This window comes from Lithobates pipiens, unplaced genomic scaffold, assembly GCF_037356315.1.
Source record: "Lithobates pipiens isolate NorthernLeopardFrog02 unplaced genomic scaffold, aLitPip1_a1.2 Scaffold_22, whole genome shotgun sequence".
Classification (NCBI taxonomy): Eukaryota; Metazoa; Chordata; class Amphibia; order Anura; family Ranidae; genus Lithobates; species Lithobates pipiens.
In genome coordinates, this window is record NW_027507784.1 from 92884373 (window position 1) to 92912084 (window position 27712).

General features: G+C 42.6%; 1 protein-coding gene across 2 annotated transcripts in view; it reads left to right on the forward strand.

Moving 5' to 3' along the window:
• The window catches only part of LOC143923950 (bile salt export pump-like), a 165414-nt gene that overhangs the window by 59218 nt on the left and 78484 nt on the right, over positions 1–27712 (forward strand). For both annotated transcript variants that reach the window (XM_077447898.1, XM_077447899.1), the window contains exons 12-17: positions 5435–5545; positions 8620–8745; positions 10929–11132; positions 11431–11601; positions 19591–19771; positions 22484–22559. In XM_077447898.1, the coding sequence (XP_077304024.1) occupies positions 5435–5545; positions 8620–8745; positions 10929–11132; positions 11431–11601; positions 19591–19771; positions 22484–22559 (869 nt within the window). The remainder of the gene's footprint in view (positions 1–5434; positions 5546–8619; positions 8746–10928; positions 11133–11430; positions 11602–19590; positions 19772–22483; positions 22560–27712) is intronic.

The following is a 27712-nucleotide window of genomic DNA, read 5'->3' on the forward strand; positions in this document are numbered from 1 at the left end:
AAAGCATTGCATCAAAAATTGTACTTAAATGCCCCTGTTAAACAGGGGCAGAAAATTGGGCCTTAGGCACTGGTGCTGGTGCCACCACACTGCAACCTCTCCCATATACTCTTGTTTGATTGCAGGAATTAGCCCTGCTGCAAAGCATTGCATCAAAAATTGTACTTAAACGCCCCTGTTAAACAGGGGCAGAAAAATTGGGCTGATGGCATCACCCAGAACCAGAAATGTTCTTCCAACATATCAGCGGAGGAGGAAGAGGATAGACAATCAACATAACAGGACAGTCACTCAGCATCAGCATAGGCAGTCTTGAAGGGATGTGATATTTCAAAAAAAATGATTCTGTTACATCAGCTTCAGGTGCTTGGTAGCTGTGGGTGATCCAAGACTGATTCATCTTGATGAAGGTCAGTCGATCAACTGATTCGGTGGACAGGCGCACCCTGTGATCGGTAACAAAGCCACCAGCAGCACTGAAGGTGCGTTCCGAAAGAACGCTGGATGCAGGACAGGCCAGTAGCTCGATTGCATACTGTGAAAGCTCTGCCCAGTGATCCATCCTCAAGACCCAGTAAGCCAGAGGATTTTCGGTGGGAAAGGTGTCCAAGTCTGACCTTGCCCCTAGGTATTCCTGCACCATGTAAATCAGACGCTGGCGATGGGTGCTGGAACCGATCATACCTTGGGGCTGCGGACTAAAAAATTGTCTGAAAGCATCAGTCAGACGGCCACCTTCTCCACCGCTCCTTCTGACCGATGCCTCAGCAACACGTTGTCCAGGACCAGGAGTTTGTAACCTCCCAGTCTCTGGGAACGCGTAGCACAGACCTTTCTGCAAGGCCTCCGGGAGATGTCTCATCCTCTGCTCCCTCTGCGATGGCAAGATAAGGTCGGCAACCTTACCCTTGTACCGTGGATCAAGGAGAGTGGCCAGCCAGTAATGGTCCCTCTCCTTGATCCGAAGAATATGAGGATCCTTCCGCAGGCTTTGCAGGATCAGGGAGGCCATGCAGCGTAGGTTAGCTGAGGCATTCGGTCCGGAGTCCTCTGGGTCACTAAGGACAACATGATCCGCAGCTACCTCCTCCCAGCCACGTACAAGTCCGCGTGTTTCTTGGGACTGTAAATCATCCCTACAAGACTGCTGCTGCTGCTGCTGCTGCTGCTGCTGCTGCTGATGCTGAGTGCCAGCCTCCACCTCCATGCTGACACAATCATCCTCCTCCTCCTCTTCCTCCTCCTCATCCTCTTCCTGTGTGATGGGTGGCACAGCAGGAACACTGTCTGGATAAAGGGGGCCTTGAGAGGCAAGGAAGTCCTCCTCTTCCTGCCTCTGTTCTGCCTCAAGTGCCCTGTCCATTATTCCACGCAGCGTATGCTCCAAGAGGTGGACAAGAGGTACAGTGTCACTGATGCATGCACTGTCACTGCTCACCATCCTTGTGGCCTCCTCAAACGGTGACAGGACAGTGCATGCATCCCTGATCATGCCCCACTGGCGTGGTGAGAAAAAACCGAGCTCCCCTGACCCTGTCCTGGTGCCGTAGTCACACAGGTACTCATTGATGGCCCTCTGCTGCGTGTGCAGCCGCTGCAGCATGGCCAACGTTGAGTTCCATCTGGTGGGCATGTCACATATAAGGCGGTTCTTGGGCAGGTTCAACTCCTTTTGGAGCTCAGCCAGCCGAGCACAGGCATTACATGATCGGCGGAAATGCACACAGACTTTCCTGGCCTGCTTCAGGACATCCTGTAAGCCGGGGTACCTGCCCAAGAACCGCTGCACCACCAGGTTAAGGACGTGAGCTACACAGGGCACATGGGTCAGTTGTCCCTGTCGGAGGGCGGAGAGGAGGTTGGTGCCATTGTCACAAACCACCATTCCTGGCTTAAGCTGGCGTGGCGTCAACCACCTCTCGGCCTGCCCCTGCAGAGCTGACAAAACATCCGCCCCAGTGTGGCTCCTGTCCCCCAAACAAACCAGCGCAAGCACGGCATGGCATCGTTTTGCCTGCGTACTTGCGTAGCCCCTGGAACGCCTACGAAGCACCGCTGGTTCTGAGGACAGAGCACTGGAAGAGGCCATGGAGGAAGAAGAAGAGGAGGGGGTGGAGGAGAGAGGTGTGTCACAACCAATAGTAGCATTTTGGAGGCGTGGTGGCGGAACAACCTCCAACACTACTGCACCTTGTCCTGCATCCTTCCCAGCTGCCAGAAGAGTGACCCAATGGGCCGTGAAAGACAGGTAACGTCCCTGTCCATGCCTGCTGGACCATGAGTCAGCGGTAATATGCACCTTACCGCTGACCGCCCTGTCCAGCGAGGCAAGGACATTGCCTTCCACATGCCGGTAGAGAGCCGGAATCGCCTTCCGTGAGAAAAAGTGGCGTTTGGGGACCTGCCACTGAGGAACCGCACATTGTACAAACTCACGGAAGGGGGCCAAGTCTACCAACTGAAAAGGCAGCAGTTGAAGTGCTAGCAATTTAGCCAAGCTAGCATTCAACCGCTGGGCATGTGGATGGCTGGGAGTGAACTTCTTTCGCCGGTCCAGCAGCTGGGGCAGGGACATTTGCCTGCTATAATCGGACGTGGGTGTACCGCTAGCAGAGTTCCCGGAAGCACTTGGCTGTGACACACCTAATTCTACACCTTCATTCCTCTCAGAGCAGGTTTCAGAGAGGACTGAAGGTCTAGTGGGGTTGGAGATGCCAGCTGATGAGGAGCAAGGAGAGGGCCGCTTTGTTCTTTGGTGTGGGTCTTTGAGGTACGCTTGCCAACGAGCTGCATGGCAGGTCAACATATGTCTGGTCAAGCATGTGGTGCCCAAGCTGATGTTTTGGTCACGCGAGATACGCTTGAGACATATGTTGCAAATAGCAGCGGTGCGATCTGATGCACTCGTCTCAAAAAAGGCCCACACCAAAGAACTTTTAGAATAACGCGCAGAGGCAGCGCCCTGCACAGGCGGAGCTCTGCGATGTGATTCAGTCGGTGTGCTGCCCCTAAGCTGGCCCCCGGAGGGCATCCTGCCTCGTTGGACATGTGCCTCCTCCTTTTCCTCCTCCTCTCTCCTTCCAGGCACCCACGTGGAGTCAGTGCCCTCATCATCCCCTCCCTCTTCATCGCTGTAGCAAACCTGGCAGTATGCTGCAGCTTGTGGAACATGACTGCCAGATTGCTGTCCTTCTTGAGCATCCCCTCTCTCTGCGCTCACGCTACTGCCTTCCTCTAGCTGAGTGTCATCATCAGAGCCCACAAAACACTGGGCATCCTCCTGGAGCATGTACCCAACACTGTGCTCAAAGAGTTCAGGAGACTCCTCAGGAGGACGTGGTGGGTCTAGGGAAGGAGTCACTGATGATGACATTGAGAGGAGGGAAGACGATGCATTGGCAGCTGCTTTGCTAGTACCCTGAGACTGGGTGAGAGAGGATGAAGAGGGCTTGGTCATCCACTCTACCAAGTCGTTGGCATGTTGCGGCTCAACATGTCCAGCTGCCGAAAAGAAGGACAAGCGTGTCCCATGGCCACGTGCTGATGACAATGCACCGCGTCCACGACCAGCACTGTTGTCTCTAGACACAGAGCCTGCTTGCCCTCTTTTATCGGCTCGCGCCTGTCTGCCTCTCCTTGCTGGCCTTCCAGACATGGTAATGGCCTGAAGGGAGTTGGGTAAAAAAGCAGTTGGGTAGTGTATATTGTGCTAAAGGCACACAACACCCACTAACTCCTGCAGATGCCTTTATTATAGAACACCAGAGATAAAGGGGTATATACAGATGTATACTGTGCTGTGCTGGAGGCACACACAACTTCCAATAACTCCTGCAGATGGCAAGTGGTCTCAAATAGAGAAGAGCTATGTAGGTGGATATAGCGGTATGTACTGGGTACAGAGCACGCAGACGGCATGCACAAGCTCCTAACACTACTGACTGCAAGCTCTATTATAAAAGATAGATCACTAGCTATATAGGTGAGGTGAATATAGCGGTGTATACTGCGGTCAGGGCACGCAGACAACAACCACTACACAACAGCAAGATCGAAAATCGTCCGAAAACTATCGGTGTGTACTGTGTTGAAGGTACACAGAACACCCACTAACTCCTGCAGATGCCTTTATTATAGAACACCAGAGATAAAGGGGTATATACAGATGTATACTGTGCTGTGCTGGAGGCACACACAACTTCCAATAACTCCTGCAGATGGCAAGTGGGCTCAAATAGAGAAGAGCTATGTAGGTGGATATAGCGGTATGTACTGGGTACAGAGCACGCAGACAGCACGCACAAGCTCCTAACACTACTGACTGCAAGCTCTATTATAAAAGACAGATCACTAGCTATATAGGTGAGGTGAATATAGCGGTGTATACTGCGGTCAGGGCACGCAGACAACAACCACTACACAACAGCAAGATCGAAAATCAGCCGAAAACGATCGGTGTGTACTGTGTTGAAGGTACACAGAACACCCACTGCTTCAGACGCCAACACACTACACAAGGCCGCCGTGCTGGCGGCCTTATATAGTGTGCGGCGTGCACTACACAGCCTGAGCTATGATTGGCCACAGGCATCCTGCCTGTGGCCAATCATGGCTCTCCTCGCTGCTGGCGCTGCGATTGGCCAAGCATGCGGGGTCACAGTGCATGCTTGGCCAATCATGAGCCAGCAATGCACTGCGCCATCGCAGTGCATTGTGGGCCGTGAGCGCTACACGAATTTGGCGCGAACGGACCAAAATGTTCGGACTTCGCCGAACGGACGAACAGCCGATGTTCGAGTCGAACATATGTTCGGCTCGAACATATGTTCGACTCGAACACGAAGCTCATCCCTAGTCTACTGCAGTTCAAATGCACTTGTCAATGAAGTTGATTGATCTCAGAAGTGTTTTAAACGAATATCAATCTGATGTCATCAACAAGACAAACACCCAGTGACACAGGCCCTTAAGCCATTACAGTCAAACTTTGATATATCTTTTTTTTTTTTTTTTTTTTTATGACAAACAACAAGAAGGTTAAGATTCCATGGTAGGTGGGAGCACAACTACAAATTAGACTTAAAAAGCTAAGAGGCCCTGAATGAAATAAGATTGAATTAAAAAGCTAAGAGGTGATTCAGTACACTAGAGTCTACGCATTACTGAAATATCAGTTTTAGGTCAATTGGCCAATTAAAATAACATACATTACTTTTACGTTCTTCTCTTCCTTACAAACACAGTTCTCTTAAAGTGTGTCTATTGCCCTACATACTGTACATAAATGTTGCTATATTTTATGTCTATACTGTAATACAGCAAATCATTTCTGCTTTTAAAATGCTAAAAATATTGTTGTACACTTAGTTTTATAGCTATATGAACTAAATGCCACCAAATTGGTGGAATTAACCTTTTTTGTGTTCTCTTGAAGAAACCAGATATTGACTGCATGTCTGATGAAGGTCACAAGCTAGACCAAGTTAAGGGAGTTATTGAGTTCCATAATGTGAACTTCCATTATCCATCAAGGCCAGAAATAAAGGTACTGTATGACAGATGAATATGGGGAGCCTTGAATGGTGGTATCTAAAAATCTATCCTTTGAACCATAACGCAGTATCAAATATAAATCAAAGGAACAGACTTTCGGTTTTCATTAGGGATCATGATGTATGTAAAACACAGGTTGGTGTTTTAAAAAGGTTTAAATATGTATCACTTACATGTATTACTCACTGTACAATATGGGGTTTATTTTACTAAAGGCAAAAAGGCTGCTCACATTTCAATGGAATATTTACTTTGCAAGGGCATTTTCCCTTATTTTAATAAATGAGGTGAAGCTCCGTTGACTTTTATCATCCTATCATGTGCAAGCAAAATATATATATTTTTTTATTTTCCTTGTATGTGATTGGGTATTGTTTTCAATACAACATTCACTAACCTAAGGGAAAAATCCCTTGCAAAGTAAATACCCCCTTGAAATGTGAGTAGCCTATTTGCCTTTAGTAAATCAACCCCATAATGTACAGTGAGTAATACATATAAGTGATACATATTCAAAACCTTTTGAACAGTCTGCTTTCCTTTAGTAAATCAAATCCTAAGGGGTTGATTTACTAATATTGGACTGCAAAATCTGGGTCAGGTGTGCATGGTAGCGAATCACCTTCTAACTTCAGCTTGTTCAATTAAGCTTTGACAAAAATTCTGGAAGCTGATTGGGCTCTATGCAGAGCTGCACCAGATTTTGCACTCTCCATTTTAAGTACTGTAAATCAATCCCTATGTGTTTAGACGATGCTTTGTTATGCTATTCAGTTTGGAGGAGAGCAGTTTAGAAGGAGAAAGAGGGCAACTTGATCATATGACGATAGTTGTACATCTGCTAATTAAAGATGAATACCCCCTAAAGTGTATGTAAAGATCAAATTCTTTTCAAATTTTGAATACCACAAGTACCAAACAAAAGAGGTATACAACAGAAGTTTTATTATATTGGGGGGGGGGGGGGGTAGAAGTATATTGTGGTTACCAAAAAAAACATATTGTTGTTCCTTTTTTGTTGGATGAAACTCAATATGTACAATTATTAATACTATCATAAATTGAAAGTCATTATGTCACCACAGGGTGGCACTGTGGACACCAATAAGTAAACTGCGCCACGTCCAAATATTGATATCATGAATTGGTCCTCCTTCACACAGGTGTACATATGCTCACATTTATCAGAAGGACTGTCTTTGCCCGCATGGGATCCACAGGTATTCAGTGCATCCACATAAGGCTAGTCATATTCATGGCTATCAGAATACAGCAGCTTCACAGACTAAACCACTAGTCCCATCTTGACAGCTGTGCAGGTGCATGTCCTTAAATGCAGACAAAGTGTGAAAAGAGGCACAATCAGAGGTTACCTTCAGTGAATATTGTAAATGAAAACAATTACATGCTCTAAAGAAGTAAATGTCAATTTTGCTCCACTTCTTCCTTCGCAGACCCTCATTAATGGTTCTTCAATTTGATGGGCAGCTCTATGGCCAAAAAGGGAACTTACATTTTAGGTCCACTGTTGACAGGTTTTGGTTTGCATCAGAGCTAATTCTCTTCCCAAACAAGTCTAAGGTCAAATGCAGGTCAGAGGAAGGTCGACTACAGATAAAAATGTACTTGTCACTAAATTCTGAATGACCTCAAGACATCTCAAAATGAAAAGAAAGCTACATTTGCCTATAGACCCAAGGCCAATGTGAATCAACACCAACCTTTAAAGGGATTGTACAAATTTTGAAGTTCACCAACTCATTTTGGCAAGCAGTCCTCACTGAAAATAATCTCATCTTACTCATTTTTTTCATCTTGAGTTACAGATATAGGTTTATTTCAAATATTGTCTTATGCCATGTACACATGACCGGACTTTCTGGCAGTCTAGGTCCGACGGTCTTTCCGACGGACTTTCGGTGGAGGTCCGACGGACTTTCAGAACAAACGGACTTGGCCACACATGAACGAACTAAGTGTGTTCGAAAGTTTGTTTTGAAGGTAATAACGTAGCACAGGACTAAAAAAGGAAGTTTAATAGCCAGTAGCCAATAGTTGCCCATGCGTCTGATTTGGTCTGTCGGACGAGCATACAAACAAATGGTTTTCCCGATAGGAATTGAGTCCGTTGGACAGATTTAAAACATGTTTTATTTCTAGGTCCGTCTGAATTTTTTAAACAAAAAACATTCGGGTTAGCCCACAATGTCTGACGGACTGATTCCCTCGGATCTAATCTGTTGTAAAGTCTGGTCGTGTGTACGCGGCATGGGACTCTCACAATGCTGGCAGTACTCACTTTTGTTGCCAGCGGTTTAGACATTAATGGCTGTGTGTTGAGTTATTTTGAGGGGCAGCAAATTTACACTGTTATACAAGCTGTACACTCACTACTTTACATTGTAGCAAAGTGTAATTTCTTCAGTGTTGTCACATGAAAAGATATAATAAAATATTTACAAAAATGTGAGGGGTGTACTCGCTTTCGTGAGATACTGTATATATTAACATTGTTTAAACAGGCAGGCCCCTACATATCTAAATATACTGCTAAAGTGTTTACTATACCAAAAAAATATAAAAATGAAACATCATTTTCAGAGATCAATTCCTTGTAAAAATGAAAGCTGACGTATATTGATTTAAAATTATCAGAAAGAGCATTCATATACCAACATGTACATGATACATATATCATGTCCAATCAAAATGTACTAAATGTATCCAACGTCAAACCTAATCAATGGTCTTAATTGGAGGAAAATAATAAAACAATAAATAATGGTATTTATAGCAGACTTAAAAGGGCACATGGAAGTAAGAGAACCCTTTCAGATTGATTTAGTAATTACTTAAAGTGGGCCTTCCTAGTTAACCCTGTTTGAGATCAATACATAAAATAATTCAAAGAGACAGCTATGGAAGAGTGGATAATTGGTATATGTTATTTCCATGGATACTGTGACAGAAATCAAATAGTGCTGATCCATCAAAAAAGTATGAAGATAAGTCAGGCTATAACAGAAGTGGTGCAAGAAATAATGTATATGTTCCCTAAATCCACAGATATTGAGTCAATTGAATATTTGCATTCAGCCCGGAGAAACAACTGCTTTTGTTGGGCCAAGTGGGTCCGGTAAAAGTTCTGCAGTGCAGCTTATACAAAGATTTTATGACCCTACGGATGGGAAGGTAAACATATTGATTTGAGATATCTATCTATCTATCTATCTATCTATCTATCTATCTATCTATCTATCTATCTATCTATCTATCTATCTATCTATAGTATCTATTTATCTATCGATCTATAGTATCTATTTATATATATATATATATATATATATATATATATATATATATATATATATATATACAGTGCCTTGTGAAAGTATTCGGCCCCCTTGAACTTTTCAACCTTTTGCCACATTTCAGGCTTCAAACATAAAGATATACATTTTTTATTTTTTGTGAAGAATCACCAACAAGTGGGACACAATTGTAAAATGGAACAAAATCTATTGGATTTTTGAAACCTTTTTAACTAATAAAAAAATGAAAAGTGGGGCGTGCAAAATTATTCGGCCCCCTTGCGTTAATACTTTGTAGAGCCACCTTTTGCTGCGATTACAGCTGCAAGTGGCTTGCGGTATGTCTCTATCAGTTTTGCATATCGAGAGACTGAAATTCTTGCCCATTCTTCCTTGCAAAACAGCTCAAGCTCAGTGAGGTTGGATGGAGAGCGTTTGTGAACAGCAGTTTTCAGCTCTTTCCACAGATTCTCGATTGGATTCAGGTCTGGACTTTGTCTTGGCCATTCTAACACCTGGATACGTTTATTTGTGAACCATTCCTTTGTAGATTTTGCTGTATGTTTGGGATCATTGTCTTGTTGGAAGATAAATCTCCGTCCCAGTTTCAGGTCTTTTGCAGACTCCAACAGGTTTTCATCCAGAATGGTTCTGTATTTGGCTGCATCCATCTTCCCCTCAATTTTAACCATCTTCCCTGTCCCTGCTGAAGAAAAGCAGGCCCAAACCATGATGCTGCCACCACCATGTTTGACAGTGGGGATGGTGTGTTGAGGGTGATGAGCTGTGTTGCTTTTACGCCAAACATATCGTTTTGCATTGTGGGCAAAAAGTTCGATTTTGGTTTCATCTGACCAGAGCACCTTCTTCCACATGTTTGGTGTGTCTCCCAGGTGGCTTGTGGCAAACTTTAGACGAGACTTTTTATGGATATCTTTGAGAAATGGCTTTCTTCTTGCCACTCTTCCATAAAGGCCAGATTGGTGCAGTGTACGACTGATTGTTGTCCTATGGACAGACTCTCCCACCTCAGCTGTAGTTCTCTGCAGTTCATCCAGAGTGATCATGGGCCTCTTGGCTGCATCTCTGAACAGTCTTCTCCTTGTCTGAGGTGAAAGTTTAGAGGGACGGCCAGGTCTTGGTAGATTTGCAGTGGTCTGATACTCCTTCCATTTCAAAATGATCGCTTGCACGGTGCTCCTTGGGATGTTTAAAGCTTGGGAAATCTTTTTGTATCCAAATCCAGCTTTAAACTTCTCCACAACAGTATTACGGACCTGCTTGGTGTGTTCCTTGGTCTTCATGATGCTCTCTGCGCTTTCAACAGAATCCTGAGACTATCACAGAGCAGGTGCATTTATACAGAGACTTGATTACACACAGGTGGATTCTTTTTATCACCATCAGTCATTTAGGACAACATTGGATCATTCAGAGATCCTCGCTGAACTTCTGGAGTGAGTTTGCTGCACTGTAAAGTAAAGGGGCCGAAAAATTTTACACGCACCACTTTTCAGTTTTTTATTTGCTAAAAAAGTTTAAAATATCCAATAGATTTCGTTCCACTTCACAATTGTGTCCCACTTGTTGGTGATTCTTCACAAAAAAATAAACATTTTATATCTTTATGTTTGAAGCCTGAAATGTGGCAAAAGGTTGAAAAGTTCAAGGGGGCTGAATAATTTCGCAAGGCACTGTATATATATATATATATATATATATATATATATATATATATATATATATATATATATAGGCTTTTGTTTACCACTGCAGTTGTCAACTCTCCCTGTGGTGGAATGGGAATGCCAGAGTATGCAGAGAATATGGGCTAAAATCCTTATATACAGTATATGATATCCTAAATAGTTAAGTTTTTTTCTTTTACTTATAAAATATGTATGGTGTTAATTATTTTTCTCTTCCAATGGTTTTTTGAAACTTTGTATACTATAAATTAAATTATAACAACAAAAAAATAATTTGCAAAAGAATAAAAAGGTTGCATTATTAAATGTCTCATACATGAATAATTGCATTTTTTTTGCTTTTACAACTGTCCAGGTGACATTAGACGGCCATGACATTCGTACACTTAACATTCAGTGGTTGCGCGCTTTAATTGGGATTGTTGAGCAGGAACCAGTTTTGTTTGCCACCACAATAGCTGAAAACATTAAATATGGGCGAGAAGGGGTCACTATGGATGACATTATAAAAGCAGCAAAAGAAGCAAATGCCTACAACTTCATCATGGATTTACCACAGGTAAAATGAGGCAAAGAAGCTTTAATCCAAATGCCAGAGTAATGTTTTAGATTACAAATTAAATAAGTACTCTAATCTGATTCCAAAAGAGGATAATGTCTGCTGGCTATTTTAAGAAGACAATCAAATGATCAAATGTACACTTTGCAAGTTCCAGCAGATACATGTGCAAGGCGCACATTACAAAACAATGTCCAGCCATAAAATGTAAAAATAAATTCATGAATCACATACATGGTTTTAGTGTATTTTATAGAATTACAAGTTATCATTTTGAATAAAGTTTATTTCCTTTTAGAAATTTGACACCCTTGTTGGAGAAGGAGGTGGGCAGATGAGTGGAGGTCAGAAGCAGAGAATCGCCATTGCTCGAGCTCTAGTTAGAAATCCTAGAATCCTTCTTCTTGACATGGCCACATCCGCTCTGGATAACGAGAGTGAGGCTATTGTCCAAATCGCTCTCGATAAGGTCAGTTTTTCAGATTTGTCACAAATTAATATCAGTTATGGTTCTCAATGTGTCATTTATATTACTTTTTTATTAAACAGAGAGAATTTTGATGTTTCAAGCCTCACATATCCCTCAGATAGGAAACAGCTGGTCTAAAAGATGCAACTATTTGATGGCTATGTTGGCATGTACTGTATATGCAACGTTTAAATTATTGTTTCATTTGTGCATTACATTTTAAGGCTAGTTGCCTGAGCTTGAGCCATCCTTTCCTGTCAGTATTGACCTTCAGTCTTTCAAAATAAAAGATCACTTTTTTCCCCAATCTACAAGTGTAGGGGCAGAGAATGTTAGCTGAGAGTGTTCAAGCTTTAGAAGGGATGCTGGTGGCTTTTATGGGGTAAAATGCTTCCAGATATGGATTCTTCAGAATGGCTGATGTGATTGAATAATATTCACATCTGGGTGGACACATGGTCATCCTACAACTGATTCCACTGTCACTAGAAAAATCTGACTTGCCCAACTTGTGCATAAGCAAGTTGGCCTGCCCACCATGAAGCCCAGGTCCGTCATAGTATTCAGATTGTTATATGCTAGGCACCCTATATTTACTTGTTCTAGGCACAAACAGATTGGTGAGCATATACTATACTGTATATCAGAAATGACACAGCTTTACATCCTCTACCTACATTGCTGTACAGGACCTATGAAGCAGAATGGCACCATCTTTCATTTGTTTACAATACCAAATGTGCTTAGTGCAAGACTACAGTATAACTAAAAGCAAAAAATGTTTCCTTTCGTTTTGGATAGAGTGGAAATGGATTCGAACACCTGTCAGTTTTTATTGCTGTCTGTGCCCCCGTTAGGGAGTTTTATTGTCTGTTTGTCCTGTTTACCATTATGCCGTGAACAGACAATCGGACATTCTGATAACAAAATCCTGGATTTATTTCCAACAGATATTGGCTGAAACTTGTCTTGCATACACACGGTGTAACACACAACACAAATGTTGTCGGAAATGCTGAATGTCAAGAACATGGTGACGTACAACACGTACGACAAGCTGAGAAAATTTTGTGCATCGCAATTGTGTACACAGGATTGGAATTTACGACAACGGTTTTTGTTGGCGAAAAATTTGAGAACCAGCTCTCAAATTTTGTCAGAAATTCTGGCAGAAAAATATCCGATGGAGCCTACACACGGTCAGAATTTCCGACAACAAGCTCACATCAAACATTTGTTGTCGGAAATTCCGACCGTGTGTATGTGGCATTATCATTTAAAGTGAAAGTAAAAGAAAATCCCAAATTCAAGGGAGTGTTTTTTTTTTCAGGGGTTGGGCTTGACCCCTTAGTTCCAGTAAAGGGAACTCTTAAGGCATCAGCATACCAGACATTTTGGACAATTTCATGCTCCCAACTTTGTGGGGACAGTTTGGGGAAGGCCCCTTCCTATTCAAACATGGCTGCTCACCAGTGCACAAAGGGAAATCCATAAAGACATGAATGAGCGAGTTTGGAGGTGGAGGAACTTGAGGGGCCTGCACAGAGTCCTGATGTTAACTCAATAGAACACTTTTGGGATGAATTAGCGTGGAAGCTGCGAGACAGGCCTTCTCGTCCATATCACTGCCTGACCTCCCAAATATGCTTCTGAAAGAATTTGGTAAACATCCCCATAGATAGACTCCAAAACCTTGTGGACACCCATAGCTGCAAAAGGTGGGCCAACTCAATACTGAACCCTATGGACTTATCCTGTGTACACACGGTCAGAATTTATGACAACAAATGATGTGAGCTTGTTGTCGGAAAATTCCTACCGAGTGTAGGCTCCATCTGACATTTGCTGTTGGAAATTCCGACAACAAATGTTTGAGAGCTGGATCTCAAATTTTGTGGTCGGAAATTACGAGCGTGTGTAAATAATTTCCCGACGCAAAAAAGTCCACGCATGCTCAGAATCAAGCAGAAGAGCCGTAGTGGCTATTGAACTTCATTTTTCTCGGCTCGTCATACATGTTGTACTTCACTGCGTTCTTGACGTTCGGAATTTATGACAACATTTGTACGACCATGTGTATGCAAGACAAGTTTGAGCCAGCATCCATCAGAGTTGTCGGAATGTGCGACTGTGTGTACGCGGCGTTACACTGGGGTTCCATTAAAGTTTGTGTGTGTGTGTGTAAAGGCAGGCGTCCCAATACTGGTAACATAGTGTAATTATGTGCCAAAATAACACAAATAGTAAAAGTCTATTTGCCAAAAATGTATCTTTAGTGCCAAATAATGCCATTGTCAACCTTCAAAAGAAGATTAAAGAACACTGTCACAGCAGTCCTTAAATGCTCTCCAACATTCACACCATTGGAGCAGATGTCTGATCTGCAGAATGACCCCCATTCACCTTTATAGTAAATGTAGTTTTTATGCACTAGCTGCAAAAGTCAATGCACTTTACAGACTCAAGGACACATTTCTATTCACTTTGTATTCATCCAATATATGCACATTTCTTTGTGGAAACATGTTAAACTGCTTGGAATGACAAAGCTGAAGTCGGGCATTCCTTTTCAGCACAGAATAGTAACAATGTTTCTTTATCTTGTCTACTGGACATAGAACTAGAAGCATAAGTAGCAAACATTTATCTTATCTTGATTATTATCACTGCAATCACTAGATAGCACAGTAAATTACCACGTGTAATCTGTAAGCTCTACACAGCTAATCATATTTTCATCCTTTTTATCTGAGCTAAATGTTTATCTTATTTGACATTCATTTTTTTCTATTGGTCAAAAACATTTCTGTATTCTTTTTTCTATTAAATTTAAATATTTTAAATGATCAGTGGTTTATAATATATATAGCAATATCTGTACCTTATGCCCTGTACACACGGTTGGACTTTCCGACGGAAAATGTGCGATCGGACTGTGTTGACGGAAATTCCGATCCTGTCTGGGCTCCATCTGACTTTTTCCGTCGGAATTTCCGACACACAAAGTTTGAGATCTGGATCTAAAATTTTCCGACAACAAAATCCGATCGTTTAAATTCCGATCGTGTGTATACAATTCCGACGCACAAAGTGCCACGCATGCTCAGAATGAATTACGAGATGAAAGCTATTGGCTACTGGCCTCTTTATAGTTCCGTCATATGTGGTTTACGTCACCTTGTTCTGAACGATCGGATTTTCTGACAACTTTGAGTGACTGTGTGTATGCAAGACAAGTTTGGGCCAAAATCCTTCGGAAATAAAATCAACGGACTTTGTTGTCCAAATGTCCAACAGGGGCATTAGACTATATCTTTGCTGTGAACCAGTGGCTGTCGGTCCATAAGGGGCACAGGGGAGCCACTCCCTAATCTCCATGCGCTGGCCCCTAGTCTCCATGTGGGGCACTGGATGCATAGATTTCTACAAGCTTTTTTTCATTTTTGAAGCGCATGATTAGGGCCTGAGGCTCTAATTGGCTTAAAAAATGTTGAGACCACCCACTTGTGACATTAGCGAATCAAAATTCGCTATTGTCTTCCTGCTTCTCTTAAGACCAGATTGGTTGTCTTTAAACTGGATTGGCCAGGAAGATAAGCTGGGAAAGCCGTTAAAGCCGGAGAAGCCACCCACGACCTGGATGGGGCAACTGCGGACCTAGTGGTGGGGGGGTTTGTTTGGTGCCCCCCTAAAAATAGACACCACTGCTGTAAACTAGTGGTTGTGGATGTACAGTTGGCCCGGGGCATAAAGAAAGTGAAGAAAATCCCTGCCTAAAGTAGTGTCCTGTTTAGTGGATGTTTATCCTCTTGAAAATTTGGTATATTCTTTCACTTTTGGTGATAACAGTCACTAGGACGAATAGAGAGGATGAATCTCCCTAACAAGACACATACAACAAGACTGCCCGCTGACCCTTGTCCTCTGCACTACAAACCTCTGTCCTTTGCCATACTGAATCCTGCACACTGTCATACTGACCTCCCTCCTCTGCCCTGTTGACCCCCTGCCCCACTTCTTCCTGCACACTGTCCTATAAATAAATGGCCTCTGTACAGTCTTCTACTGCTGACCCTATCATCTGCCCTGCTGATCTCCCAACCTATGTTACCCTGACATTTTTTACTGCATGCCAACAGCAGACAGAAAGTGTTAAAAAATTAATTATATTGAAATAATAATACGAAATCACCCCTGTACACATTATAATGCACATGTGTACCGCCTTCTCTAATGCACGTGTGCAACCTAGGGCACACACGTGTATGTAAACATAAATTCTGCTACACAATGTTGGGTATGTATGAAACTTAAGAACTTCACACAAACAAGAACTATACATACATTCCTTGCAGACATACTGCATTCTGATCCATGCATTGGTCGTGTATGGATGTACACTCTGATTGTAGATCCATGCAGGTCAGTGAAGCTGGTCACCTATCATTGATTTGAACAGGCTGCCTGCACCTGGCTGCAGAAAACACCTGTAAATCCCATGTGGGTGAAGACAGCCCTTCACATGGGTGTACTTAAGATTACACTTGTGTAAGCCGTGGTTCACATTGATGCGATTTTACATGTTAAATCACATGCCAAATCTGCGGAAATTGCTGGCAATGGCAGCGTCCTAATTGGTGCGACGCCACATTTTGCGGCACCACTCCCAAAAGTAGTTTTCGTACTACTTTTGGTGATTTCAGGATGTGATATCCTTTGACATCTGTGCAGAAGCCTGCACAGATGTCTCTGAAATGACCCCTGAAGTGACATGTGGGAATGAAATTGTGCGAGGTCAGTGTGGGCAGTCAGTGTGTCCTGAAGAAGCGGGGGTTTCCCTGTGAAACGCGTTGACGTCACTCCCTCTCCTCTGAATGTCTGACACTCCGCGCACCTTCCACCATCGCCGGGGATCATCAGCATGGACGACTTTGGCCATGTAGGTGTGAGACAGCAGCACTTTGGATCACCACATCCAGCGGCTATCCGTAAGCCTACCATCTCTGAAGTGGTTACAGAGTTACTGCCCAGCCTGGGTGTCGGGACTCCTGATACGGCATATGCAGTGACGAGCTCAATAGGAAATGGTAGGAAAATATGGTGATCCCTTGCTCAACTGTACTGATAGCCAGTCCATTGGACACCATTGTTACCTTCATCCCTGCGGATAACAGATAACCGAACACAGCAAACTATGGTAATGTCTATCATCTTCAGAGCATCTAATCTTTTATCTGGGTAAAGTACACTACAACATTTGTATACCTATTGCTGATTGTGCTCTATTTATCTTGACTTTATGCTTGATTGTCATGATGTCAGTTTTTTTTTATTTGCATTCCGGATCTCTGCAAAGATCAGTGTTTATGAGGTGAAACTTTACTAGTTTACATTCCTTACCTTTCCTGCCATATGTCCCCAATAACCATAGACTGCAGATTCTGAGCTTTTGATTTTAGATTTTCGGATCCTTTTGATTTCATTTTTTGGTCTTGGGATGTGTGGGCTCTTGCCCCTCCACAATACTCTCCTATAAGGACTGCCTGGCCCCACGGTGTTTGCTGCCACATTGCACATTTATTTTATACCATGGTACACGTGCAGTGAAGACCTTCCCTTATTTGTTTGTTGGTCTGTATTTGTTTGTCTATCGACAACGTTGTCATTAGATGGTGAATGGTGGAGGTTGTAATGATTTGATGCGTCTGTTTATTTGGATATTTTTATCAAACATTTAATACATTTTCAATTTTTTTAGATATTTGCATTTATTCAGATACTATATCTCTGTGGCTCTGTATGTGCCATCTTTTTCTATGCTTATCTTTCCTTGGAATAGATTTGTGTTTTCCGCAGTCATTGTGAACCTAAGCTAAAGGTCAGTTTTTATCTGCAGGGAATGAGCAGGTTTTTCATGGAGGCAGGCAGTCCCATTGATGTCTACTGTGATGCAGCAGATGCACATATACAGCTGCCACCCATGCAGTTGCAAGTGTGGGCCCCAGAATGCAGATAAAGCAGACCCTGAACACAGACCCGCACTTACTGGGTGTCAAATTGGGAGCACTGGCTGTGTCCGTGCAGCTCCTGTATCCCGATAGAATTAATTGGAATGCCTGTGCATGGATGCATGGAACATCTAAGTCAGCAATCAACGACTTATAGCACGACGTTGATAGCATAGCAGGCAGTCTGGCACTAACTGAAATTTTGTGGGAACCAGTGACACTAACCAGTGACAGTGATCAGTGGTAATACTATACACTGTCACTGTACTAATGACACTGGCTGGGAACTGACACTGACATCACCAGTGACACCAATACAGAGATCAGTGATAATACCATAGCTCCCAACTGTCCCTGATTTCGAGGGACTGTTCCTGATTTGGAGCAATGTCCCTCTGTCCCTCATTCCTCCTCATTTGTCCCTCATTTTGATCCGATCTATATAGATGTATATAACATGCACTTTTTATCTATCAAAAAGTGTTTCCCAGCACTAAACCTGTCATCTGATTTCCAAATGGCTGCATTTGTAAATTCCAAAAACCAATATAAAGGAATATTAGTGGTAAGAAAAAGCTTTTTTTGGTTTAACAAATCTTGTTTTTTTGTACACTTCTCCTTTAAGGGGGCATGGCAGGGGATGTGTCCTATGACTGCATACTTTTGCTGATAGGTGTCCCTCATTCCTCTCTCAAAACGTTGGGAGGTATGTAATACTATACACTGTGTACTAATGAAACTGGCTAGGAAGGGGTTAACATCACAAGGTTAAATGTGTGCCTACAGGCCCATACACTCAATAGGACTTTTTGACAACAAACATGCAAATTAGCTGTTTTAAGGCAACATCTGACCGTGTGTACGCTCCATCGGACAAACTTTTTCAGTTTTCATCAGACTTTTGTTGGCTGTGTGAACAGACAAACTTTCCGGCAACAAAAGTCCGATGGAGCAAAGTCTGGTCGTGTGTACATAAAACCATAGGACTTTTGTACAAAGTACAAACACGCACGCTCAGAACCAATGCAAAAGATCAGACAACAATACAGAAGTTGACCAAAGGTGGCGGTAAAGTGCAGAAAAACCATGTGATTTGGTGAAAGTTGGCTGAAAAAGTCCTGCCGTGTGTATGCTTAACAAGTTCATGGCCGACGCCCTTTCGTGAGTATGAGGCTTAACAGTGCTTTGGTGCATTCACCGTGATGTGCTTTAAAGAATAAGTTCAATTTTACCCAAAATAAATAAAAACAGGTAAAAACATGTGCATTTATTATTTTTTTGTTGCAGGAGCCTGTAAAGCATTCCACCAGCGACCTGTTCACCTAATTTGGACACTATCAGGAGACCTTGCTTGCAATCACTGTTTCTTTTCTTTGGAGAACAAAATGAACTGTTTTACTCTATGGGCACTTTTGTTTTTATAATTTTGATCTCTTATGCCACGTACACATGACCGGACTTTTCGATGGACTAGGTCCGACAGAACGAATACGCCAGACAATTTGATCGTGTGTGGGATTCATCGGACCTTTGCTGTCTAAAAATCAGACAGACTTTAGATTTAAAACATGTTTCAAATCTTTCTGTCGGACTCGAGTCCGGACGAAAAATCCGTTTGTCTATATGCTAGTCCGACTGACGAAAACCGACGCTAGGGCAGCTATTGGCTACTGGCTATGAACTTCCTTATTCTAGTCCAGTTGTATGTCATCATGGTCCAATCCGTCGGACTTTGGTGTGCTTGTGTGTGGCCAAGTCCGTTAATTCGGAAAGTCCGTTGTAACTCTGCCGAAAGTCCGTTGGGAAGACCGTTGGACCTAGTAACTTTTATTATATAAGGTCTAAGCCTCCCTGCTTTATCCTAAACTAAAAAAAAAAGTTTTACCTTTACATATACTGTAAGGACCACTTCAGTACTTGCCCTAAAGTTTTCAGAAATAACTCCACTGTCAAGAGTAATATATTTTCTTTTCTGCTATAGGTACGCAGTGGAAGAACTACAATTTCTATTGCTCATCGCCTGTCTACAGTTCGGACTGCTGATATAATAGTGGGATTTGATGGTGGCAGAGCAGTAGAGATGGGAACCCATGATGAACTGTTGAAAAAGAAGGGAGTTTACTTTACTCTTGTCACAATGCAGAGCCAAAATACCATTCCAGGTAATGTTATATTCCCTATAATTAGAAATTTGTGAAAATTACAGACTGCAAACCAAAAAACAGACTAATCAGTCCTACTTTGTAAATTATAGCTGCCAGATAGTCCATTTTGATATATATGTGCCTAAACTGTGTCATTCTTCCTGGAGCAATGCTACTTATTGATGCTGCTGAGTACTTAGGCCCCTTTCACACTGGGAGCAGCGCTTTACCATCGTTTTAGCGGCGGTATGTGGCCGCTAGCGGGGTGGTTTTAGTCCCTGATAGCGGCCGAAAAAGGGTTAAAATCGCCCGCAAAGCACCGCTACAGCGGCTCTTTGCCGGCAGTATAGCCGCGCTGCCCCATTGATTTCAATGGGTAGGAGTGGTTTGGGAGCCGTGAATACACCGCTCCAAAGATGTGGCTAGCAGGACTTTTTTCACCGTCGTGCCAGCGCACCGCTCCAGGGTGAAAGCCCTCCGGCTTTCACACTGGAGTGAAAGGGGCCGTTTTTTTTCAGGCGCTACACAGGTGCTATTTTTAGCGCTGTAGCGTCTGAAAACCGCCTCGGTGTGAAAGGGGCCTTTAGGGTTGATGTTGTTCAGCAGCCCCCAGAAATCCAACAGCAAATTCTCCTAGTAAAGAAAAATCTTTTTTGGGTAAATGTCAGAGTTGTCAGGTATTCACTTTGAACAACCAATCATGTTTTGATGCTTTTTGTGCAATATTTTTAAATTATATAATATAAAATGGTATTTATTTGTTTTTATGTAATTGTCTTTTTGTGTATTTGTTTAAATGAATGTTAAAAAGGTTTACTGAAAGGCCCCCACCCCTCAATGTCAAATCACCTGCAAAGCCAACTTAAAAATAAAGCTGTTGTAAAATAAATAAATACATAAAAAATACTTACTCCGGCCCTTGCTTCTGACATTTTGCCGAGGTGCAGATGACATCACTGTGCTTCACTGCTGCCTTCTGGGATAGCTGGGTGCCTGGCATCCTCCAATAATGTAGTCCAGACTATTGCAGTGATGTTTCCCAGAAGAGATGGAACCCAGGCCAGGGTAAGCTTTATTATTTAATTGTCTTATGCAGGTGATTTGACTTTGGGGTACTTTCAATAGAGAGGACCGGTTATTTTCATGCAGATCTGCTTTAACCATATGCCGACCGGCTCACGCCTATATACGTCGGCAAAGTGGCACAGGTGCGCAAAACAACATACCCATATGTCGCTGCATCATCTGTGGCTAGCGGCGCACGCACGCTGCGCGCCTCGGGAGCATGCTCGCGGGTCCCGCGGACTTGATGTGTACCGGGTGGCCTGTTATCGTGGCATGGAGAGGCAGAACGGGGTGGTGTCTATGTAAACAAGGCATTTCCCTGTTCTGCCTAGCAACATGACAGGGATCCAATGCTGCCAGCGATCGGAAGCAGTGATCTCTGTCTTGTTCTAGTGAGCCCATCCCCCCACAGTTAGAACATGCTGAGGGAACACAATTAACCCCTTGATCGCCCCCTAGCGTTTAACCCCTTCCCTGCCCGTGACATTTACACAGTAATCTGTGCATTTTTATAGCAATAATCACTGTATAAATGTCAGTGGTACCAAAATAGTGTCAAGTGTCCGATCTGTCTGCTGCAATGTCATAGTCACAATAGAAATCGCAGATCTCTGCCATTACTAATAAAAAAATTATTAATAAAAATTCTGTAAATCTATCCCCTATTTTGTAGACACTATAACTTGCACAAACCAAAAATATGTAGAAGAACACATATTGGCCTAAACTGTGGAAGAATTTATTTTTTTATATTTTTGGGGATATTTATTATAGCAAAAAGTAAAAAATATTGCTTTTCTTTTCAAAATTGTCACTCTTTTTCTGTTTATAGTGCAAAAAATAAAAACCGCAGAGGTGATCAAATACAACCAAAAGAAAGCTCTATTTATGGGAAAAAGTTTTGTTTGGGTATAATGTAGCACGACCGCGCAATTGTCAGTTAAAGCAATGCAGTGCCGTATTGCAAAAAAAGGGCTTAGTCAGAAAGGGGGTAAATCCTTCCGGGGGACTGAAGTGGTTAAATAATATGTAAACTTAACCTTTCATATTCCTGATATGTGCCTGCTGTGTTATGTACTTGCATGAAAAAAGACTCCTGTTCTCTTGTATTGCTTCCTTTGTGTGAAATCCCCTGTGTTCCTGCCAGTCCCTCTGCTTTCCTTTTAATAACTGACCACACTAGTCATGAGAACATGCCATGGTCAGTTCTCTAGCTATATTGGAATCTCAGTGTGCTCTCCTCCAATTATCAGACATTGCCGTACACACCCCGTCTGCATAGCCATTCAACAGGAATCTTAGTGTGCTTTCTCTCCTCCCAGCTCTTATGCAGCTGAGAACAGAGGGAACGTGATCATTTATAAAATAGGGAAAAAAGTTATTTATAATGTGAGTTTTTTTGAAAATATTTAAAAAAAAAATGTTTTTCCTTTTATTTTTTAATGTGTTGTTTTACAAGGTAATCGTTTGCAATCACTTTCAGGTAATATTTTTCTATAACATTTTGTATTATATATTGCATGTTTTATTAGTGAAGCTCTGTTTAGGCAGAGTGGGGAGCATGTCTTGTGACTGGGTTGCCCCCTAGTGGTTAAGTATTAACTGATATATGCAGTTTACTTATATCAATTTAGAATACTGTTCAATTCCTATTTTCATTTCCAGAAAAAGTTACAGATGAAAATCCTGATATTGAAAGAACCAGGACATTCAGTAGAGGAAGCTATAAATCTAGTTTCAGGTTTGTACAAATAATTTGTGCTTTTTAATGCTTCTGAATCCTGTTATTCTGCAGGCAGAGCCCTGGAGGTACGGCATATTTTGAAGAGGCAGGTTAATCTAAGAATTTTCACCTGCCTAGATTTGCTGGTATTTGCTCTGCAGAGAAACATTGGCTATAACATGTATGAACAGCACAAGCAGAGGGTGAATGTGAATCAGAATTTTAGGCAAATTCTCATTTGAGGGTTAGTAAATCACCTGTGCTTCAATATGTGAGCAGAAGCGAGTGTGGTGGGTGTGTGGGCTAGTCCGTTCATTTGGAAAGTCTGGTGGACCTCTGCAAAAAGTCCAGCAGATTGTCCGCCAGACCTAGTCCGCCGAAAAAGTCAGTTCGTGTGTGGTTGTGTGTGGGTAAGTGAGCTCGTCCAGAAAGTCCGGCGGACCTCAGCTGGAAAGTCCGGCGGATTGTCCGCCGGACTAAGTCCGCCGAATAGTCCAATTGTGTGTACGCGGCATAACACTGCACATCACCCTGAACACCATCTCCACTGTGAAACATGGTGGTGACATAATCATGTTGTGGGGTTGCTTTTCTTCAGCAGGGACAGGGAAGCTGGATGGAGAATGCTTGTAATCCAAAGCACTCGCATATCAAAGCGAGTTTCCTCATAGAAGTCAATAGAAACGGAGATAATTTGTTCCGCATTGACTTCAATTGCATGCAATGCCGCATGTGGCCAGAGGTGGGAGCGCCGGAGATACTCAGGGACAGCTCGGCTGAACTCAGAAAGGCTCGGAAACACTCGAACTGAGTATTCCCAAGTGGTTCCGAGTATTCCCGAGTGGTTCTGAGTATTTCTGAATGGCTCTGATCGGTTCCAAACCATTCACTGACGCCCCTGCACCTCTGGCCAAATGTGGTACTGCACATCCCATTACCTTGAATTCTGCTAGTTTTGCAAGACAACACTCGCAAACCAAGTCAGAATTAAAATAAAAAAGTTGCTCATCTTTCAAAACGCTCATTAACCGAATTACTCGTTAACCACTGCACAGGCATACCCCACAGTGGGGTTTATTTACTAAAGCTGGAAACTGCAAAATCAGGTATACCTTTTTTTTTTCAATTTTTTATTTTTTTATTTTTTTTACAAATATTCAATATCTGAAACCCAAAACACTGTATTTTGTATATATTAAAAAAAATAAAAAAAGAGTGCTAGCGGCTTCCTTTTTATATTGTCTGTGTCTTAATAAAACTCTGTATTGAGTTCTACATAGTGGACAGAAAGTGTAGAGGGCGGATCGACCATTCTTCTATGTTTTTCAGCTGTGTGTGCAACCTGAGCTTCAGCTATTGAGCTCTTTTTAAAGCAAAACAATTCCAATTGCCCAGGCAAACATGTACAAAAAACCCTATAGCTCCATCTCCTGGCTAGTAATAAATATAAAAACTTTACATTTCAACATTTCAATGGTACTTGACTGTGAAATGAAACCAAATTTTAAATTATATTGCACCATATACATAATTTAGGAGAAAATGAATACAATAACACTACGCATTCTATTCTATTCACTGCAATATTTCCTAACAATAATTCTCTCGCTGTACAAGGACAGTTTAGTGCAATATCATGGCATACAAATATTCCAAAGGCATTGTTCAATGTTAATTTAATACAACAGTGAGCCTTGAATACAGCTGACCTACACATCTTATGTATCCTGTATTGATTTGTCCTTTTCAGATTATGTTAAATTGCTGCAAATCAAATGCATTCCTGTAATGCTAAACATCTGTTCTTGTTATATGCTGGAAACATTCTGTATCAAGCAAGGAGTTTAATGCTGGAAATTACATTTTCATTGTTCTTTAAATCCATTAACATCAGTCACTGTCATTGATCCTAATAAATGACTTAGCTATATTTGTAAATTACAATAAAATCTGATCGTGAATACCATAAACATTGCTTGTCAAACACTAAAAACAAGCCTTGCCCAGCCACTTCAGCCCCGAGAAAATGTACCCCCTTCCTGACCAGAGCCTTTTTTGCCATACGGCACTGCGACGCTTTAACTGACAATTGCGCGGTCGTGCGACGTTGCACCAAAACAAAATTGACGTTCTTTTTTCCCACAAATAGAGTTTTCTTTTGTTGGTATTTGATCACCTCTGAGGTTTTTATTTTTTGCGCTATAAGCAAAAAAAGAGCGACAATTTAGAAAAAAAATGCAATATTTTTTACTTTTTGCTATAATAAATATCCCCAAAAAAATAAATGTCTTCCTCAGTTTAGGCCAATATATATTCTTCTACATATTTTTGGTAAAATAAAATTGCAATAAGCGTCTATTGATTCTTTTGCGCAAAAATTATAGCGTCTACAAAAAAAGGGTTAGAATTATGCAATTTTTATTATGATTTTTTTTTTTATTAGTAATGGTGGAAATCTGCAATTTTTATCATGACTGCGACAATTCGGCAGACACATCAGACACTTTTGACATTATTTTGGGACCAGTGACATTTATACGGCAATCCGAGCTATACAAATGCACTGATTACTGTATAAATGTCACTGGCAGGGAAGGAGTCAAACACTAGGGGGCAATCAAGGGGTTAATTGTGTTCCCTCACTGTGTTCCCGCGGGGGGGGGGGGGGGGTGGGTTCACTAGAACATGAAAGAGATCACTGTTCCCAGTAGCTCCCTGACATGTTGCAAGGCAGAAAAGGGAAATGCCTTGTTGACATAGAAATCTCCCCGTTCTGCCTCTCCGTGTCACGATCGCGGGCCACCGGCAGACATCGAGTCCACGGGACCCACGGGTACGCTCACGTGGCATGTGTGCGCCCACTAGCCCTGGATTTAAAGGGGACGTACAGGTATGCCCATTTGCGCAGCCGTGCTATTGTGCTGACGTATATCGTCGTGCGCTGGACAGCTAGCGGCTAGACATGCACTTGCCACTTCAGGTACCAACAAAGTCTGGGGAATGCCCTGGAAAAAAACAAAGCCTACTTACCACCAGCTCGCAGACAACCAAATTGACCTGTCTAACAGTATGAGTTAAAAACAGGGGTTTAGTCCGCACGCATTTGCGAACGCATGCGTGAACCACAGAGCCACATCACGGCACCCTGGTATCTGTGATCCTAACACTAAAATATAAGTGTCCCCACAGTGGAGGCACATGCATTCTGATGGATAAATAAGAGCAGGTGGACTGAAGGGGAGCCCACCCCTCCTTAAAGGTACAGGAGCACACCAAACACCCAGCGGTAGCACAATGGCTGCACAGGTGTTAGTGCACTGCTGGACCAATACAAACACACACGTGATAACAAAAGTGGCTGCGTTTGATGACACAGTGGCTGCGTTTGATGGCACGGTGGCTGCATTTGATGGCACGGTGGCTGCATTTGATGGCACGGTGGCTGCATTTGATGGCACGGTGGCTGCTTTTGATGGCACGGTGGCTGCGTTTGATGGCACAGTGGCTGCGATTGATGGCACGGTGGCTGCATTTGATGGCACGGTGGCTACGTTTGATGGCACGGTGGCTGCGTTTGATGGCGCAGTGGCTGTGATTGATGGCACTGTGGCTGCGTTTGATGGGTTCTTTTTTCAGGGATTTTTCAGTTTGTTTGCCCCCCCCCCAAAAAAAATTTTTGACCATCAACCGCCACTGACACATACAATAAAAGTTGAAGTGTGTGTCATTTCAAATGAATAGTCTGACCTAAGACAGTGCACAATAATAAATGATATAACGCACATTAACACACATCTGGTAGTGCATTGCAACAGTGCGCAATTAGCCCCAAGTTTTAGGGAAAATCTTCCACTTATACAACAGAATAGAATAAGAATAAATAAATCATGCTAATAACTGCACCAATTATGGAGTGCAATCACTCCAGCAGCCGGATGATATTTGTTCAGATAATGAACAGAGGACATAAATTCCAAAATCTGCATCTGTTAGCAGTCATAAAACACTCTATTACCTCCTGCGTGATATGGAAAATCAGCTCAGGCATCTGTCTTCTGGATCTCTCAGACATTACCACTCTATTAGAAAATGGTCATGACGAAACAAAATGCCTGTCTGAGAACCAGCTGATGGAAGCAGTTGCAGTGAAAGTACACTTTTTAAATGATTATATTTAGGATTAGAGACATATTTTATCAAATAAGAATCCAGATAAGATACACTCCATCTGTTGTCACCCCATTTGAAAAATAGCGTTTGGGACAGGTTCTCTAACCTGCACAATTAAAATTACCGCTGAGAGCTCACATGAATCAAAGGGTGGTCAAAGAATCTTACATCCTTTGGATTACCTTATTAGTATTATTTGTTATATAAAGTTTGAATAGATCAGTTACCAAAATATATTCTTTGTTGGTACAATATGCAGTATTAGGAAAACAAATAAAAAAACAACAACACATTTCTAAACTTTAAATTACTGATAGATTTTTGAGATAAAATAAGATTTAATAGCATTAAACCCCTTTTAGATGTGGCGACTTCTGCTCCATTTGGTTGGTTGGGCAGTCTAACCCCCCACCTCAACCCCGCTCGGTCGGTCCTTCTGTCAAAATCTCCCCTCATCGCTCGGTCGATTGACAAACCCTGTACTTACCCCATCTAGGTCCTTTTTCACTTCCTCGGTGTCTCCTCCCTTCAGTGTCAGTGTTTTTTTATATTTTTTTATTATTTTTAAAATTTTACTTGAGAATATTTATTTATTACTTGACCGAAGAGCCCACGGAGGGGGAGTGGACTGGAGGAGGACATGGGGGGGTGTCCAGAGGAGCACACATGGGGGAGGGGGCAAACCGAAAGAGGGCAGGGGGTGGGCTGGAGAAGCACACGGAGGAGGAGGGGGGGCGGAGGAGCGAACAGAAGGGGAGCGGAAGAGGAAGAGGGGGGGCAGAGAAACACAGAGGGGAGCCAGAGAAGGATACAGGGGACACTCAGGAACAATCACTGCGGCGGCGGAGGAAGTTATATTCGATTCATCAATCTCCCTGTGTGCTTCTCCTCCTCTGCCCTCTGCGGCTTTTAGCTGCTTCACTGAAAGCCACACAGGGAGATCGTGATTATAACTTCCATGCCGCCGCACTGATTGATACCTGGACACTCAGAAACAGATT